This window comes from Hydra viridissima, unplaced genomic scaffold (assembly GCF_058129835.1).
Source record: "Hydra viridissima isolate aposymbiotic clone 2 unplaced genomic scaffold, HvirCarnegie_v1 scaffold_11, whole genome shotgun sequence".
In the NCBI taxonomy this organism is placed as follows: Eukaryota; Metazoa; Cnidaria; class Hydrozoa; order Anthoathecata; family Hydridae; genus Hydra; species Hydra viridissima.
This window is the reverse complement of record NW_028324310.1, coordinates 11824480-11838739: the sequence shown is the minus strand read 5'-3', so window position 1 is coordinate 11838739 and position 14260 is coordinate 11824480. Positions and strand designations below refer to the sequence as shown.

Here is a 14260-nt window from a genome sequence, read left to right as displayed (position 1 = left end):
GTTTTGTAACATAAAAATGGGCAACACAATAAGTAATCTTGGTTTAACATTATTGATTTATGATTATATTCTTTTACTTTCACTATTTTGAGTTCTGAGGAGGGAAAAACGCGTAAAACAAATTTTTAATGAAGATGACAATATTTAGGGTCGAACTGAGAATCATGAAGTTTTGTTACTTCGGCTTGCTTTTTGTTACTTCTTATCTTAGTTTTTTTGTTACAAATACATAAATAATCAAACTCATAAGTATGTTAAATATGATTTGTTTCAAGAAAACTTTGTTTATTCGATATGAAAACTTTTCAATTTTGAATTTGAATAAATTATAGTAGGGTCGGGTGGGGTAATGTGGGTCTGCGAGGTAATCTGAGTCTAATTCATATGTTATATTGATAATGGCTTTATGTATAAAGTTATAATTTTTACCACTTTGTTATGATATATTAGGCTTATTAATTTTTAAATATAACCTAGCTATGCTGTTAGAAACTTTTTTAGCTAAAATGCTTGATACATAAAAAAAGTCATTTTTTCTCCGTTTTTAAACTTCAGAGAAAATATATTCAAATAAGGCATAAGCGTATGAAAAATGGTTATTTTTGAAAGTTAAATTACACTATTTTAAGTATACCTTTAAGACACTAACCCACATGGTTTGTTTAAATTTGAAATAAAATCAGGTGGAGTAAAGTGGGTCTATGTATGTATAATACATCTATTCACGAAAGTTTAAATGATAACAGAATTTTAAGATCTAATCTTCGGTTTTTCTTGAATAAAAATCTAACGGAAATAGATATCAAAATAATTTTTTTTCCAAAAAAAATTTGCCTACTTTTTTTTATTTTATTTGTTAATAGAATAAAAAAAAGTAGGTTTCGACTCATCACTGTTTACTCAGAAATTTCATTAAAAGGTAGGTGATACAAATTAAGAGGTGTCACAAAAGTGATTTTATTTAGGATCAATTATTTTCTAATTAATTGATTAATCCGGTGCGAAAATTTTTTTTATTTTCAAATAAAGTTAAAATAAGTGGTTTACAATCAAAAAATTCATCACAACATCACCAGGCAGCTTTTAATTCATTAAAAATCAACTTGAAATATTGTAAGTTTCAAATTAATTTCAATTGCGTGCAAATGGGTCGAATAACAGTTTCTAGTGGGATCAAGTGGCAAGTTATTGGTATGGCGAGGACAAAAAATCACACAAACGTTTAAATAGGCAAAATACTTCATGTTTCTGAATCTTGCGTTCGAAAAAGCAATAAAACCTGGGAACTTACCAAGGACGTCTCCGACATGCCGCGTACTGGGAGACCATCCAAACTCAGCAACCGTGACAAAAGTGGTATATTCAGAATGAGCAGAGAAAACCCCAGACTCAGCTACAAAAAGCTTGCAAAACGACTCAAAAAGTAATCCAAAAGTTAGCAGAGAGCTCGTGAGACGAACATAGTTGGACAAAGGTATTGGAACGTACATAGCTGCTAGAAAATCTGTTCTTTCAATCACGGATAAACGTTAACGACGAGTGTGGTCCAAAGAAAGGCTGAACTGGTCTGTAGAACAGTGGGCAAAAGTTATTTGGAGTGATATAGCTAATTTTCAAGTAGTAAACCGCAACGGAAGAATCTATGTCAAAAGATTTGCTACTGAGAAATATTCAGACAGGTTTTTGTAACATCGTCGACAAGGCGGTGAAGGTTTGGTTGGCATCTGGGGATGTTTTTCTCACAAAGGTATAGGCTTCTGTGAGCTGTACGAAGGCTGAATTAATCAATACACTTACAAGAACACATTGGAAACGTATTTAGTTTCATCAATCAGACACTTGCATGGCAGAAGCAAGCAATTTATCTTTCAACAAGACGGGGCTTTAGCTCACACAGCTCACTCAATCAAAGAATATTTTTTGAAAAAAAAGTTCAATGTGATGCCCTGATGCCCTAGATCACCAGATCTCAACCCAATTGAAAATATTTGGTCTTGGATCGACAATCAACTGACATACCATGAAATTCAATCAACTCAGCATTTAAAGCAACTTTTGAATAAGTACTGGCTAAAAGTACCTCGCGTGATGTGCATGAAATTAGTTGAATCAATGCATAAACGAGTTTATCTTTGCTATAAAAACAAGGAGGACACTTTAAATGTTAATTCTGCTTTTTTTTTTCATTTTTTGTTCAAATGTTGCAATTCGTTTAAACTTTTGTGCTACTTATTTTTCCTATATGATTTTTCGTAATTGTTTTTTTAACTAAATATTAAAATTTTTATAATATGTTCATATTTATTTTAAAGCTAATTACTTTTTCTTTATTAAATAAAAAAAATTAGTTCGATATTATTTTACAGTTTTTTTTTATTAAACAATAACCAAACATACTTGATAAAAATTCTGCAATCGTTTAAACTTTCGTGCATAGCTGTATTATGATATGTAATTATATTATCAAAGTTATTGTTTAGAACCGCTTTTTGAAAATTATGAAGGCTGAGTTTCAGCGCCATGACAATCTCATAGCAGCATACAATCAATCCCATGCGCAATGACAGTCAGCCGTAACCATGCACCTAGGACAGTCAGCACAGCCCTGGTATCAGTAGGACATTTTGGAAATTATGCGGACCTTGCTATCGCGATATGACAGAAATTTTTGCATCAGAATTTGTTCTTTATACATGCTGAAATGAATTGACCAGAATGAAATTCCGTTTGTTACCTGTATTTGTCTGTTTCATGTTTTGGCTTAAAATTCATGATATGGTTAAAACTTACACCCTAGTATATCCACTCTGCCAAGTACATGATTGTGGTGCCAATGTTGCAAACAGTTGCTGTTTCGACTAGTAGCAATAAAAAGCTTCTCAATATAGAAAAAAGAAACAAAAAAGTATGTTAAGTTTTGACAATATCTATATGGCGAAAATGAGAACTATGGACCAAAAACTTTGAATGTGAATAACTCGGTCGGACGGCCATTTTTGATTTTGATATTTCTTGTGGTGAACCTTGTACCCATATACTACTTACCCCTAAAAGGGTTTCCAGGGGACATGAAGTTGGTATTAATTGTCATTTTTACAGGGTGTGCGCAACTCATAATATTTAATGAAAGCTTGAAGATATTACAAATCTTTTACTTCTTAGTTTACAGGAACAGATGAAAATTTTCAATAAATTAATTTTAATAAGGTATTTGTCCGCGATTGGTAGCATTATAGATCCTCCTCCATGACTAAAAATCGGAAAATGAAAATCTGGGTTATGCGCGTCTTTTGGTTCTCCCTGTATTCATAGAAATAATGCAAACAACGATTCACGTAGAAGCTGTCGAAGATATTGTTGATAGATATTCTAGCAAATGGTCGCACAATCTAAGAGAGAAACTTATAAGATTTTCATAAATACGATTGTGGCAAATTGTTGGTCATTTCATGATGAAATGAAAGAAACATAGGAGAAACATGTGGAGGATTTGACCCGTCTAAGGAAAAAATTAAATTTTCCAGTTTTATTTTAACATTGAGTAAAGGAGAAACTGATCATATTTACTAACTGTTAGTCAAATACCGTAAGAAGAAGAATGCGAAATTTGAAAGTAAGATTTTAATGGTTTCAATTACGAACACTGTTGCGACAGGCTGTGTAGTGAAAGTATTAAGCTGTATAGTATTATGGTAGGTTACATTATAGCTAAATTTGCACTTCTTTTGAAAACTCATAATTCAAAACCGTAGAGAGTAAGTGAAAAATCAAATAAGCTGAGTCCTTGTAAAGACAAACTTGCATGACAAACCTATTGATGAAAATACTAACTACAACAACAAGTCTGATTATTCGAATTTTATTCAAAACAAAATTGAAATGGCTAGCAAAAGTAAGTGCAAAATGTGCTACTCTAGGTAAAAAAATTTTCCTCCTCTATGAAAAGCTTCACGAGTTTAATACAGCTAATAAAGGTAGGAATCTACCTACTCCATCACTTTTTGCCGTTAAAAGAAAGACAGAAAAAGCTTTCACATTTAAAATATGTTTTTAAGTTTTTAGACAACTTTGAACCCGAGATAAACTGAGAGGGACTTTTCACATCACTTTAACTTGAATATACTTTAGACTTTACAATACTATTAGTTATGCCCCGGAGGTAATATTTTTCAGTTTCCTTAGCCATCTGCTGCGAACTCTTGTGAATGCGTCAGCTAAATTATCTTCCGAAGATACGAGTTTCACTTCAGTATTAAATTTTTATTCATCTAATAGTTGTTGCAGCATGCTTAATCTTCTTCAAATTAACGGCCTTGATTTTCAAGTGGAACACTGTGAGAGAATTGGTAAAAATAGTCACTTTCTTCAGTTTCCACGTCAAACCCATATTCATTCCTCGCACCATAGCGTCTAGCTCTGTCGTATTTATATAAACACCAGACCTTTCTTTTTGCAGCCATGTTGCATCCTCCATTGTAGTTCCCCCAATTTAAATAAGAGCGCCAATCGCTAAAACTACCTGATGATCTTTTTAATACCAGTTTTGTTGACTTTATCCTTGTTCAAAACCGCTGACCCATAATTCCCAATGGAGAAATAGAAACTCCTGCTAGTAATTTTATGGAACTCATTCCTACATTCTCATATCAACTCTAAATGGTTAAAAATCCATTAAGTTAACTCATCATGCACATTTATGCCGTCAACCTCAAGAGTCACGAAAGCTGATTTAATACATTGATGAGCCTTTCCTTTAAACGTTACCAACTTTAAAAAGTCTAAGCATTTACATTGATTTTTAACCAGAAAATTTTGACTTAGATTGTCTTTGAACATCCCGTATCTACCATAGCTGTCGCTACCATTCCATCAGCTTTTTAATAGATAATGCGCTGATTCCACCGTTGTTTAGGAGCAAGGTAGCGTAGATTCCTCGCTCCTGCACTCGTTTCCTTGCAACTTTAAATTTAAAACAAAGGTCTTCGGAAACAAGCTTTTTGCACGTAAACAGTTTTTTGCATTGTAGTTCAAACCTTTGGAACTGTAACACACTAGAAGAACGTTTTTATGATGGTGCTGAGATACAGCACCAACTGTATCACTGTCAATCACATCTACACGATTCAACGAAGCTCTCTTTTTGGGTAACATACTATTATTCGGATCCATCACGGCTCTATGTTTTGATGATAAAACTTTCGGCAAACCTACGATAAACACTAAACGCACAGACTCTTATAGAAAATGCTGCCAACAACACACGCTCGACTTCTATTGCACCTCTTTCATTTTTCGCTGTTAAAGCATCTGAATAGGCAGCTTTTCTGAGAAGACTTGAAAATTTGTAGTTCGAGTTTTAGATTCTTATTTTCTGTAATTACTATTTTCGTTCTATCCAAACCGTAGCATCTGAAGTGCCATTAAACGTTTCAAACATATCAAACAACTTCATATTTGGGTCCACGCACCGGCTAACTTGTGGCTTTCTAACAACACATCGAAGAGATAACAATGTTCTCTTCAAACAGAAACTTATCCTTACAAATTTTCTTATTTTATGCCGGACAATATCTCTCAAAAACGTCATAAAAACTAATACATTATTACAATTATCTTTGTAATAACTATCAAAATTATCAATTACGTAACGTCATTAAAGTTCTAGCAAATTTTAGTAACGGAATTACAATTTGGTCTCAATATATGTTTCGCGGGTTTGGTCTATAGAGTATTGGGCCCTCTAGCATACCTTCATAGAAATCTAGTGGGCCCTCTAGCATACCTTCCCTACCCAGATAGCTCAATTTCAAACATTTAAAAGCTTTGTTGTTCTGCTTCACCCTAATAAATAGATCTTTAATATCTGTAAGGAACAGCAAAAGAATGTTTCAAGTAGCATAATGGTTTTGTGAAGAAGCTAATTCTATAAGAAAATTTAAACTTGATGAATTTTGTAACTAATTTAATACCCAGAATCAATTATTAAAACTTAAAGCAACTAACAAACGAAAATTAGAAGACGAAACCATTCAAAACAAAAGAATTCAAAATAAAAAGTCATTACATGTAAAGATGGCGATAAGATTATAAGTTAAGTTACGAAAAGAAGAGCTATGAAAACCTTGCAAGTGGGGAAATTGAGTTACAATCATAGAGAATAAACGAGGGGGAGGGGAAGGGGGAGATTACAGGGGTGGGGAGACATACTGTATGTTCTAGAGAATTCTTAAAAAAGAGAAGAAAGAGTAAGAAATAGATTTAATTTAATTACCAAAATGCTGCATTAACCAAAAAACCGTTAAAAATATTAAAAGACCTTTTTCGCATTATTATTTTCAAATTATCTTTAAAACTGTGAATTGAAATAGAGATTTGAGAAAAATTGCAGGCAGGATAAATAACATTTGTTTATTACTTTAGTTGGTTTCTATAACTTCATAGAAAACGATGTGGGTTTTTAAGATTTTAACAAAGATTCAAATGTTCTTAACTTACTTATCTGAAGAGGACTCAAATATGTTTTATTGATTGGTCTTGAATATTGTTTGCTAGGAAACTGAACACCTATTGATAAACTATCTGGAGAACCCATGCTGAAGACTAGGGCCTCGACGTAGTAGCTTGTAGTTGCTTGCAAAAATACCGGACTGGAAGTTTGTGAAGGGTACCTAATTTAGTAGTTAAAAATGTGTCAAATTAAAATGCAGTTAGCACTTATAAGCAAATCAGTTAATAACCGTTTTTATTGTTAAGAAAATAAATTACTTGTCCCACTGATTGTTAGTTGGCTGAGTTTGATAAATAACCAAGCTCTTGTTGGCAGGATCATTATCTGCACTTATATAAAACTCACAAACATCATCACAAGAACTAAAAAATGTATATTGCCCAGTCTGTGGAGCAATAAACCATCCACGAATTCTTTGACCAAAAAAACCCCCATGGTTAATTGGAACATCAAATGATTGAATAATTTTTAAAGAATCAGGTCTATGTGGGTAATTATTTCCATTTCTAAGAACGTTAACGTCATAAACCAAGTTTAGATAATATTCACGAACTAATCCATTTGCATCTAAAAAAAATTAGTAAAATTTAAAAAGTATATATGAAAATTTTTATTTCATTTTTTTACGAGCCATACGTAATAATTTTTAACGCATTGCATTCATGTAGTTGAAGTTTGTATTGCATCACTCAATAAAATGGAGTTGGTTAAAATAAAATAATATTCGCCCCATTCCTTTATTTTGTTCTTTTTTACAATGCAGAGCAACTATACTAAGTTTCGTATTAAAACAATATATAAAGAATGCCTTGCGAGATAATTTGTTGGTTTAATATTTCCCACATTACAAATGGGGGGAGATATGAAATCAACAGAAAACATGAATTTTTTTAAATAAAAGGGTAGTTATAAACCGCTTTCGAGTCTGTTTAAATTATTAGGAAAATTATGCAAGAACGTGGTTTTTGTTAAGATTTTGATGTAAACTATTTTTCGTAAGATTTTGATTTACCGATAGTTTGCCATTACTAACTTGCTTAACTATATCTGAAACCTTGTATAAAAAATCAGCTTACTGAACTTAATTTAATAGTTTTAATCTAATCCCCTTCTCAGGGAAAGAAAGGAAAAAGAAATACAGCTCAAACAATATTCTTTTGCAGCTTTTCTAATCATTTTGATGGTTACTTTTACAGATTGATGAAGAAAGAAAAGAACGTGTTTAATCTTAAAAGAATTTCAAAAACAAATAAAAAAAAAAAAAGGTCAAACTCTTTTGAGCATTCATATGGTATAATTATAAATAATCAGGAATATTTTCCAGTTAAGGCGAAACTCAAACGCAAGAAATCAATATAAAAAATTAATTATAATACTTGATTGCTCTTACGCCTGAAAAGTTACTTTCTTTAATGCATTTTTACATCTGCATTGGTGTAGCATATATAAAATATTTCTTTTATCTGTTTGCTCTAGTATTATTTTTGTTCTGCGTTTCAGTTGGTAGCTATTATTGATCCATAATGCAATTTTCCAAATTTTTCTGTTAATCTATACCCTTTATCATTTTTTTACCAGTGGGAAAAAAATGGTCATATATTTGACTTTTTTAAAAAACATTTCTCCTGTCAAATAGACAACAGAAATTTTTTAAAAATTTTCAAATAAAATTGAAATTTCATCTGAGTAAAGCCCAAAAAAAAAAAAAGTGAAAAAAAAAACCGGGTTGTTATTACGTAATTATTATGCGAGAATAACGATACGTCATAACAAAAGTGAGTCTAGTAAATTTTTTTACTTACTGTAAGATGATTCACTTCCAACAGCCATCAGAGTAACCATCTAAACAAGAAATCGTTAAGAAATATGAACAGAAATTTTGTTTAAACAATACCTATTAAAAGAGGGCATAACGGAAAGTAATTACCATGTTTGCAGATGATAAAAATATCAAATTAGCACCTCAAATGAATTCAGTGTTAGCTTCAAAAAAAAAGAAAGTAGGAAATATATAACACAATCTTAAAATTGGTGATGGAATTTGTGTTGAACTCATTTAAAATTGTTTGTGCTTGCAGCTAATAATGCTTAGGATAGAGCGCTAAATGAAAAGTTTGATATTTTTCTATTTAATTCAAATATATATATTTTTTTTTACTTCCGAATTTACTTATATTATCCTATCATTTTTTACAATTTAATCAAAAAATGGTTTTAAAATGCTTTAGTAAAAGATTTCTTTGTTGAAATTAGGCATCTACAAACGCATAAGTTATGCACAAAGAATTTAAAGACTATTTTATTTTGTTATCTACACTAAAGTAAAAAAGTAAATCTCTTCATTTTACATCTTCTAATTTCAACTTTTTTTTTTTATCAAAAGTTGAAATAAGAAGATTTAATATACTTTGGTTCGCCAGTTCTTCAACCAAAACCTTTTTAAGTTAAACTTTTGGTTTAAGAAATGGAGACACCTATATTCAAATCCATGCATATCTAGGAATCTTGCTGAAGTATAGTGAAACATGAAATAATTGTAATCAATTATAGCAATGTGAAGATGTAACAAAAAGACACAAGAAGATTTACATTTGTCCCATCTGCATATCAAAAGGATTCATTTGAACAAAAGAAGAGAATTTTGTTGAGGAATTAAAATGCTTACAATAATAGCATGTCTAAAGCAACTAATAATTGCCAGTGTATAATATTTGAAAAAATATGTGTTGCTTTTGCAATTAAACTTGTACTTAACTTTGTGAAGTAAAAGTAAGAAAACTGCTATACTCTTTACTTTAACGCTCACTTTATTGTAAAAAAACACTAATATAAGCTTTTTAAATCTGATGCATGGTTAAATTTTAAAAAACGTGCATGCTGGTAGAAGAAAGGGAAGGCTACCTGATTTTAAAACTTTTTTAACGAAATTACTTTATGCATTCACTTTTTCTTTTAATCATCGTAATAATAAAGAGTTAAGCATCTGTTTTTCATTAATTGGATAGAAAGTAGATTAGTTACAGTTTTTAATCATTTCTTATAAAACTTAAAATACAACTAATTTTTCTGTTTTTAAAAATAACTTCTTTCAAAAGATAAAATCTTTAAAATCTTTGTCCTCCAAACCAATAGTTGAATCAAAAATAAATTTTTTTTTAATCGAGTCGTTGGTCTGAATGGGCGAGCATATGTAGAATAGAAAAATTCAATGCAGGTTTTTCTGTTCTTTTCAGATGTTGTTTTTTTTAAGTTGCCAAAAGTGCTGAGTAAAATTACAAAATTTATTTTTCAAAAAAATTGTTACCATTATTTCCCAAAGCGGAAAAAATTTTTTTAAAAAGTTACCATTATTTCCCGAAGCAGAACTTCATCTTTCATCATAAACATTTTTCTAATAAAATCAAGTTTTCACTTCAGACCTTCAGTTAGAAAAAGAAAACAGCTCTTTTCTGATTGAACACGAAACTTTCTACTTTGATTGCTGAAATGTAATTATAAAACTTGCTTTAGTTTGGTGAATTCATTAGCTTTGGAGCATTAAAGATAAAAGCATCAAATATTTATTCCATTTTTTGTAACTCATTAATGAACAATGCTGTATTCATCTGAAAAATCATCTTAAATCTTGAGTGTAGCTTCAACGATGGTTTTTCTAAAAAACCTACACATTTATAACATGCAGTCAAATACACATTTTAATTATACTTGATATTGTAATTAGATCTTTCTTAAAAATAATGAAGTAAAATATTTATACCACGCTTACTTCAAAAAAAAAAAACGTTTGTTTGAAATAATTAAAACCAAAAAAAATAAAGACCAGAACCATTTGTAAAAGATATTGACCTGACTAAAATTGTTTTGTGTTATGCCAAGTGTCTGATCTCATGTTCTGAAAGGCGCCTAGCAGGGTATACGTCTTTTAACTTATCTGATTCATAACTGTCTTACAAGACAAACAATTAAAAAGAGAAGAGGAAAAAAAAACCAAAAAATCTCATGAAATATTTAAGAAACTCATGAAAAAGATATGATTTAATTTTAAAGGTTATCGACGAAAAAAAACCAGCAACATGAAAAGTTTTTCAAAATGAATCCATTTTTCAGTGGAACTTTTTGACAAAAAGCGAAATAAAAGTCATCACGAAAATAATGGAAACATTCGAAAATACAAGCAATGTGTCTCGTTCTTGTCATCAAAAATGTTCATTCATTCAAGAGCTTCTGACGATGAACGGCAGAGAGATGTCATTGAAGATGCTGAAGCTTCTTTTGCCGCTAACGATATAAGATGTAACTCGTCAAGATCTTTTATTGATTCACAATTGTATTCACAGGAATCTGTAAAAATGAAAAATTTTAAAAATACTCAACATAATTTAATTTGGTATAGGCTATATCAAATTAAATTATGCTACATAATACATACTTTATATGAATTATAGTTTTTACAGAATTATAGTTTTTTTTATTGTAACCATTTGGTTTCTAATCTTGGTAAATAAGTTTCAACAACTTGAACCTAATTTTTTATTTACTTGTGTAATTTTTTAAAGGCTTTTTAATCTTAACTCAGTCGGCAAAAAGATATCTAAACTGCATCTAATATGCATCTGAAAACTAGTCTAAAAGATGTCTGAAATCACGTCGTGAATGAACGCTAAATAGATGTCTATCTTATAGATGTCTTTTAGATGCATTTTATTTGATAAAAGTGCATCATTTTAGGTGCATAAAATATGTGCAATATGCGTCTATTTTATTAATTTTTTTATCGAATAAAATGCGTCTAAAAGACGTCTATATGATAGACGTCTATATAGCGTTCATTCGCGACGTGATTTCAGACATCTTTTAGACCAGTTTTCAGATGCATATTAGATGCATTTTAGACATCTTTTTGCCTGCTGGGAATCAGTCGGAGAAGTGAAACGAGTAATACAAAATCGAGTAATTATTAGTAATGTTAGTTGTTGGACAGATTCTGAAGTGGCTTTACATTAGCTTAAAGGGAAGGAGAAAACTTGGAGACCTTGGGTGGAAAATCGTGTAGTTGTGATTAGGAATGAGGTTGAGAGGAAGAAATGGTGAAAATAGTTTGAATGTGGATGAGGTTCTGATTGAGTTGAAAAGTGTAGATAGGATAAATGAGAATAGAGTAAATATGGTTGAGGCTGCGAGTAGTGGTAATATTGGTGTTCTGATAGACATTAAATAGTATAGGACATTGAACAGACTTATATTGGTAACTGGGTATGTGAACAGATTTGCAAGTAATTTGACAAAAACAATTAAGAAGAACAATAGAATAATTAAATGTTAACACTTGATGAATTTATGGTTATTAGTTGAACATTTTTATTAACAAAATCAAGATAACTACAAGAAGCTAAGTTCATCCCTGGAGTTGTTCACTGACGAACAAAACATACTGCGATTAAAAGGACGATTTGGAAATTCGATACTAAGTTATAATGAAAAATATCCGATAATTTTATGATGGAATACATAGCTATTTTACGGTGTTAATTATTCGTGACGTCCGTGAGCATATCATGCATCATGGGATTGAAATGACATTAAGTCAAGTTAGAGCAAGGTTTCGGATTATTAACAGTGATAGTTAAGTTCTAAATACAATTTCTGTTTCCGTTTTTATTTAGTTCTTGTAGCATTGATTTAATTTCTACTTTTAATTTTACTTGTTTTGAATCAGTTCTGATGAATTTAATTTCAGTTCAGTTCTTATTAATTCAATAATTTTACTTCTTGCTTCATTTACTCATTTAGTTCATATTTTACTTCTATCAAATTTTCCAGCAATTAGTAGTCTTAACGGCACTTTTTTTTAAAAAAAATTGTACTTAACGTAATGACAAGCACGTGAGCAGTTTTGTGTTCCTATGATACATTCTATAATCATTCCAAATATAATCGTTATGGTCAAACATGCGTGCCAACTTTAAAGTATGTAAAATTTGTAAATTACTTGTCAAAAAAAAATAAAAATATTGTATTAAAATTTTTTTAACATTCAATAATTTTCGTTTTGTAAATATTCCTAATTCTATTCCTATTTTCATTTTTTGATGCTTATAATCAATTCTATTTCAATTTTCGTTCTTCAGATAACTCCTAATATTAGCTTTTATTCACATTAACGAAATCAATTACTTTTACTTCTAACCTTACTTCACGTTAATGAAAATATCACTGATTATTAAAGGAAGAACAACTGTCAAAAGTGTTCTGTGTAAGTGTGTTATTTACAAGAAGATTAGTGGAAGAACAATTCTACCTCCCCCAACTCCTGACTAATATGATTCTCGTGTAAATGTTTCTATGTTTTCGTTTCAAGCTGTTGGTGTAGATTTTGCTGGACCCTTATATGTAAAAAGTCACTTAAAAACTGATGCTGTATCTAAGGTTTACGTTTTGATTTTGACCTGTGCGTCTAGTCGTGCTGCTCATCTGGAATTAACTCCTGACATGAAGATCCCTGTTTTCCTCCGAACACTCAAACGTTTTATTGCACGCAGGGGTTTACATGATAGCATTGCTAGTGACAATTTTAAAACATTTACATCTATTGAAGTAAAGAAGTTTTGTTTGAATAATAAGACTAATCAAAAATTCATCCTGCCTGCTTCCCCTTGGTGAGGAGGATTTTATGAAAGATTGGTACGATCAGTTAAGATACCACTATTAAAGGTTATGGGAAAATCCCTCGTCATTTTTGAAGAACAAAAAACAGTTTTATGCGATATCGAATCTGTAATTAATAGTAGACCACTTGTCTACATGAGTGAAGATGATAATGAAGAAGCGCTTACTCCTTTTCACTTGATGTATGGACATGACCGCCGAGAGGAGGTGGGGGGTGGGGTAGACGGGGAAGATTCCTAGGGCCCCGTGTGTGTACAAATAATTTTTTAAAATAATGTTTAAAAGATTTAAATAGTTTTGACTTTTAAAAGATTTAATTAACTTTTATTTTTAAATTTCAATGACCAGAGCACGTTTCTTTTGGTTGGGTATATAATTGATCATAATAAGGGCCCCTTAAGAGAACTTCCTCGGGGCCCGAAATTTCTTTCGACTGCTATGTGTATGAACGAAATATAGTAAGAAATAATGTGGAATCAAGTTTATGTTTTGATTTGGTTGATATCAAGAAACGTGCCAACTACTTAAGGAACTTAATTAATGATTATCGAAAACGTTTCAGTACGGTTTACCTGAATGAATTAAAACAACAACATTTATATAATTAAGTTTGATGATAATAAACAAGAGAAGGTACTAAAAGTAAATGATGTTATGGTAATTAATGACAAAGATTTGACACCCCGAAGTCAGTGGAGAATAACAAGAGTTGTGGAAGTTGTTGAAGAAAAAGACAAAGCAATTCGTGTAGCAAAATTAAAGTTTAAATCGAATAAAGGAACATCCAAGATATGTTTCCGACCTGTCCAAAAATTAATTCCTCTGGAGATCGATGTTGAACAAGATAACAAACATAAAGATGATAGTTCGAAAAAAAAATGTCTGTGCAGTTAAAACCGAGATTGGGCAGAGTGATGCGGCGCTCGGGTCAATTTACAAACGTCCAAGCCGACAGGCAGCTCTTGATGGACAATATCTATGACAATTAAAAGATAAATATTGTTGACAAGTCAACAAGGGGAGCGTGTTAAAAGAGACAGTAATAATTTAATTTTTGTGAAGGAGCATGTTGAAAATGATATTTAT

At 30.9% G+C, this 14260-nt stretch overlaps 2 protein-coding genes across 5 annotated transcripts in view; one reads left to right on the top strand and one right to left on the bottom strand.

Annotated features, from left to right (window-relative positions):
* The window catches only part of LOC149882195 (uncharacterized), a 30439-nt gene extending 20451 nt beyond the window's left edge, over window positions 1-9988 (bottom strand). Inside the window, exons 1-4 of one of the 4 annotated variants that reach the window (XM_090067276.1) lie at window positions 9854-9988; window positions 8311-8350; window positions 6766-7075; window positions 6496-6668 (exon numbers count right to left, since the gene is read on the bottom strand). In XM_090067276.1, coding sequence (XP_089923402.1) covers window positions 6496-6668; window positions 6766-7075; window positions 8311-8350; window positions 9854-9895 — 565 coding nt within the window. In that variant the 5' untranslated portion in view covers window positions 9896-9988. Of the gene's footprint in view, window positions 1-77; window positions 324-634; window positions 781-1291; window positions 1554-6495; window positions 6669-6765; window positions 7076-8310; window positions 8351-9853 lie in introns of those variants that run through there. The other 3 variants (XM_090067277.1, XM_090067279.1, XM_090067280.1) reach the window with 3 other exon arrangements.
* A 722-nt stretch (window positions 9989-10710) lies between these two features.
* Window positions 10711-14068, top strand: LOC149882194 (uncharacterized). The gene is made up of 4 exons (XM_090065905.1): window positions 10711-10801; window positions 12867-13102; window positions 13220-13381; window positions 13784-14068. Exons 1-4 carry the CDS (start codon window positions 10711-10713, stop codon window positions 14066-14068), a joined length of 774 nt encoding a protein of 257 aa, XP_089922031.1.
* The last annotated feature ends 192 nt before the right edge of the window (window positions 14069-14260 follow it).

Coding starts and splice junctions, on each gene's coding strand:
- LOC149882194 (XM_090065905.1), top strand. CDS start 10,711: ATGTTCATTCATTCAAGAGCTTCTGACGATGAACGGCAGAGAGATGTC. Junction 10,802..12,866: donor TGCCGCTAACGATATAAGAT/GTAACTCGTCAA, acceptor TTTCGTTTCAAG/CTGTTGGTGTAGATTTTGCT. Junction 13,382..13,783: donor GACATGACCGCCGAGAGGAG/GTGGGGGGTGGG, acceptor TATATAATTAAG/TTTGATGATAATAAACAAGA.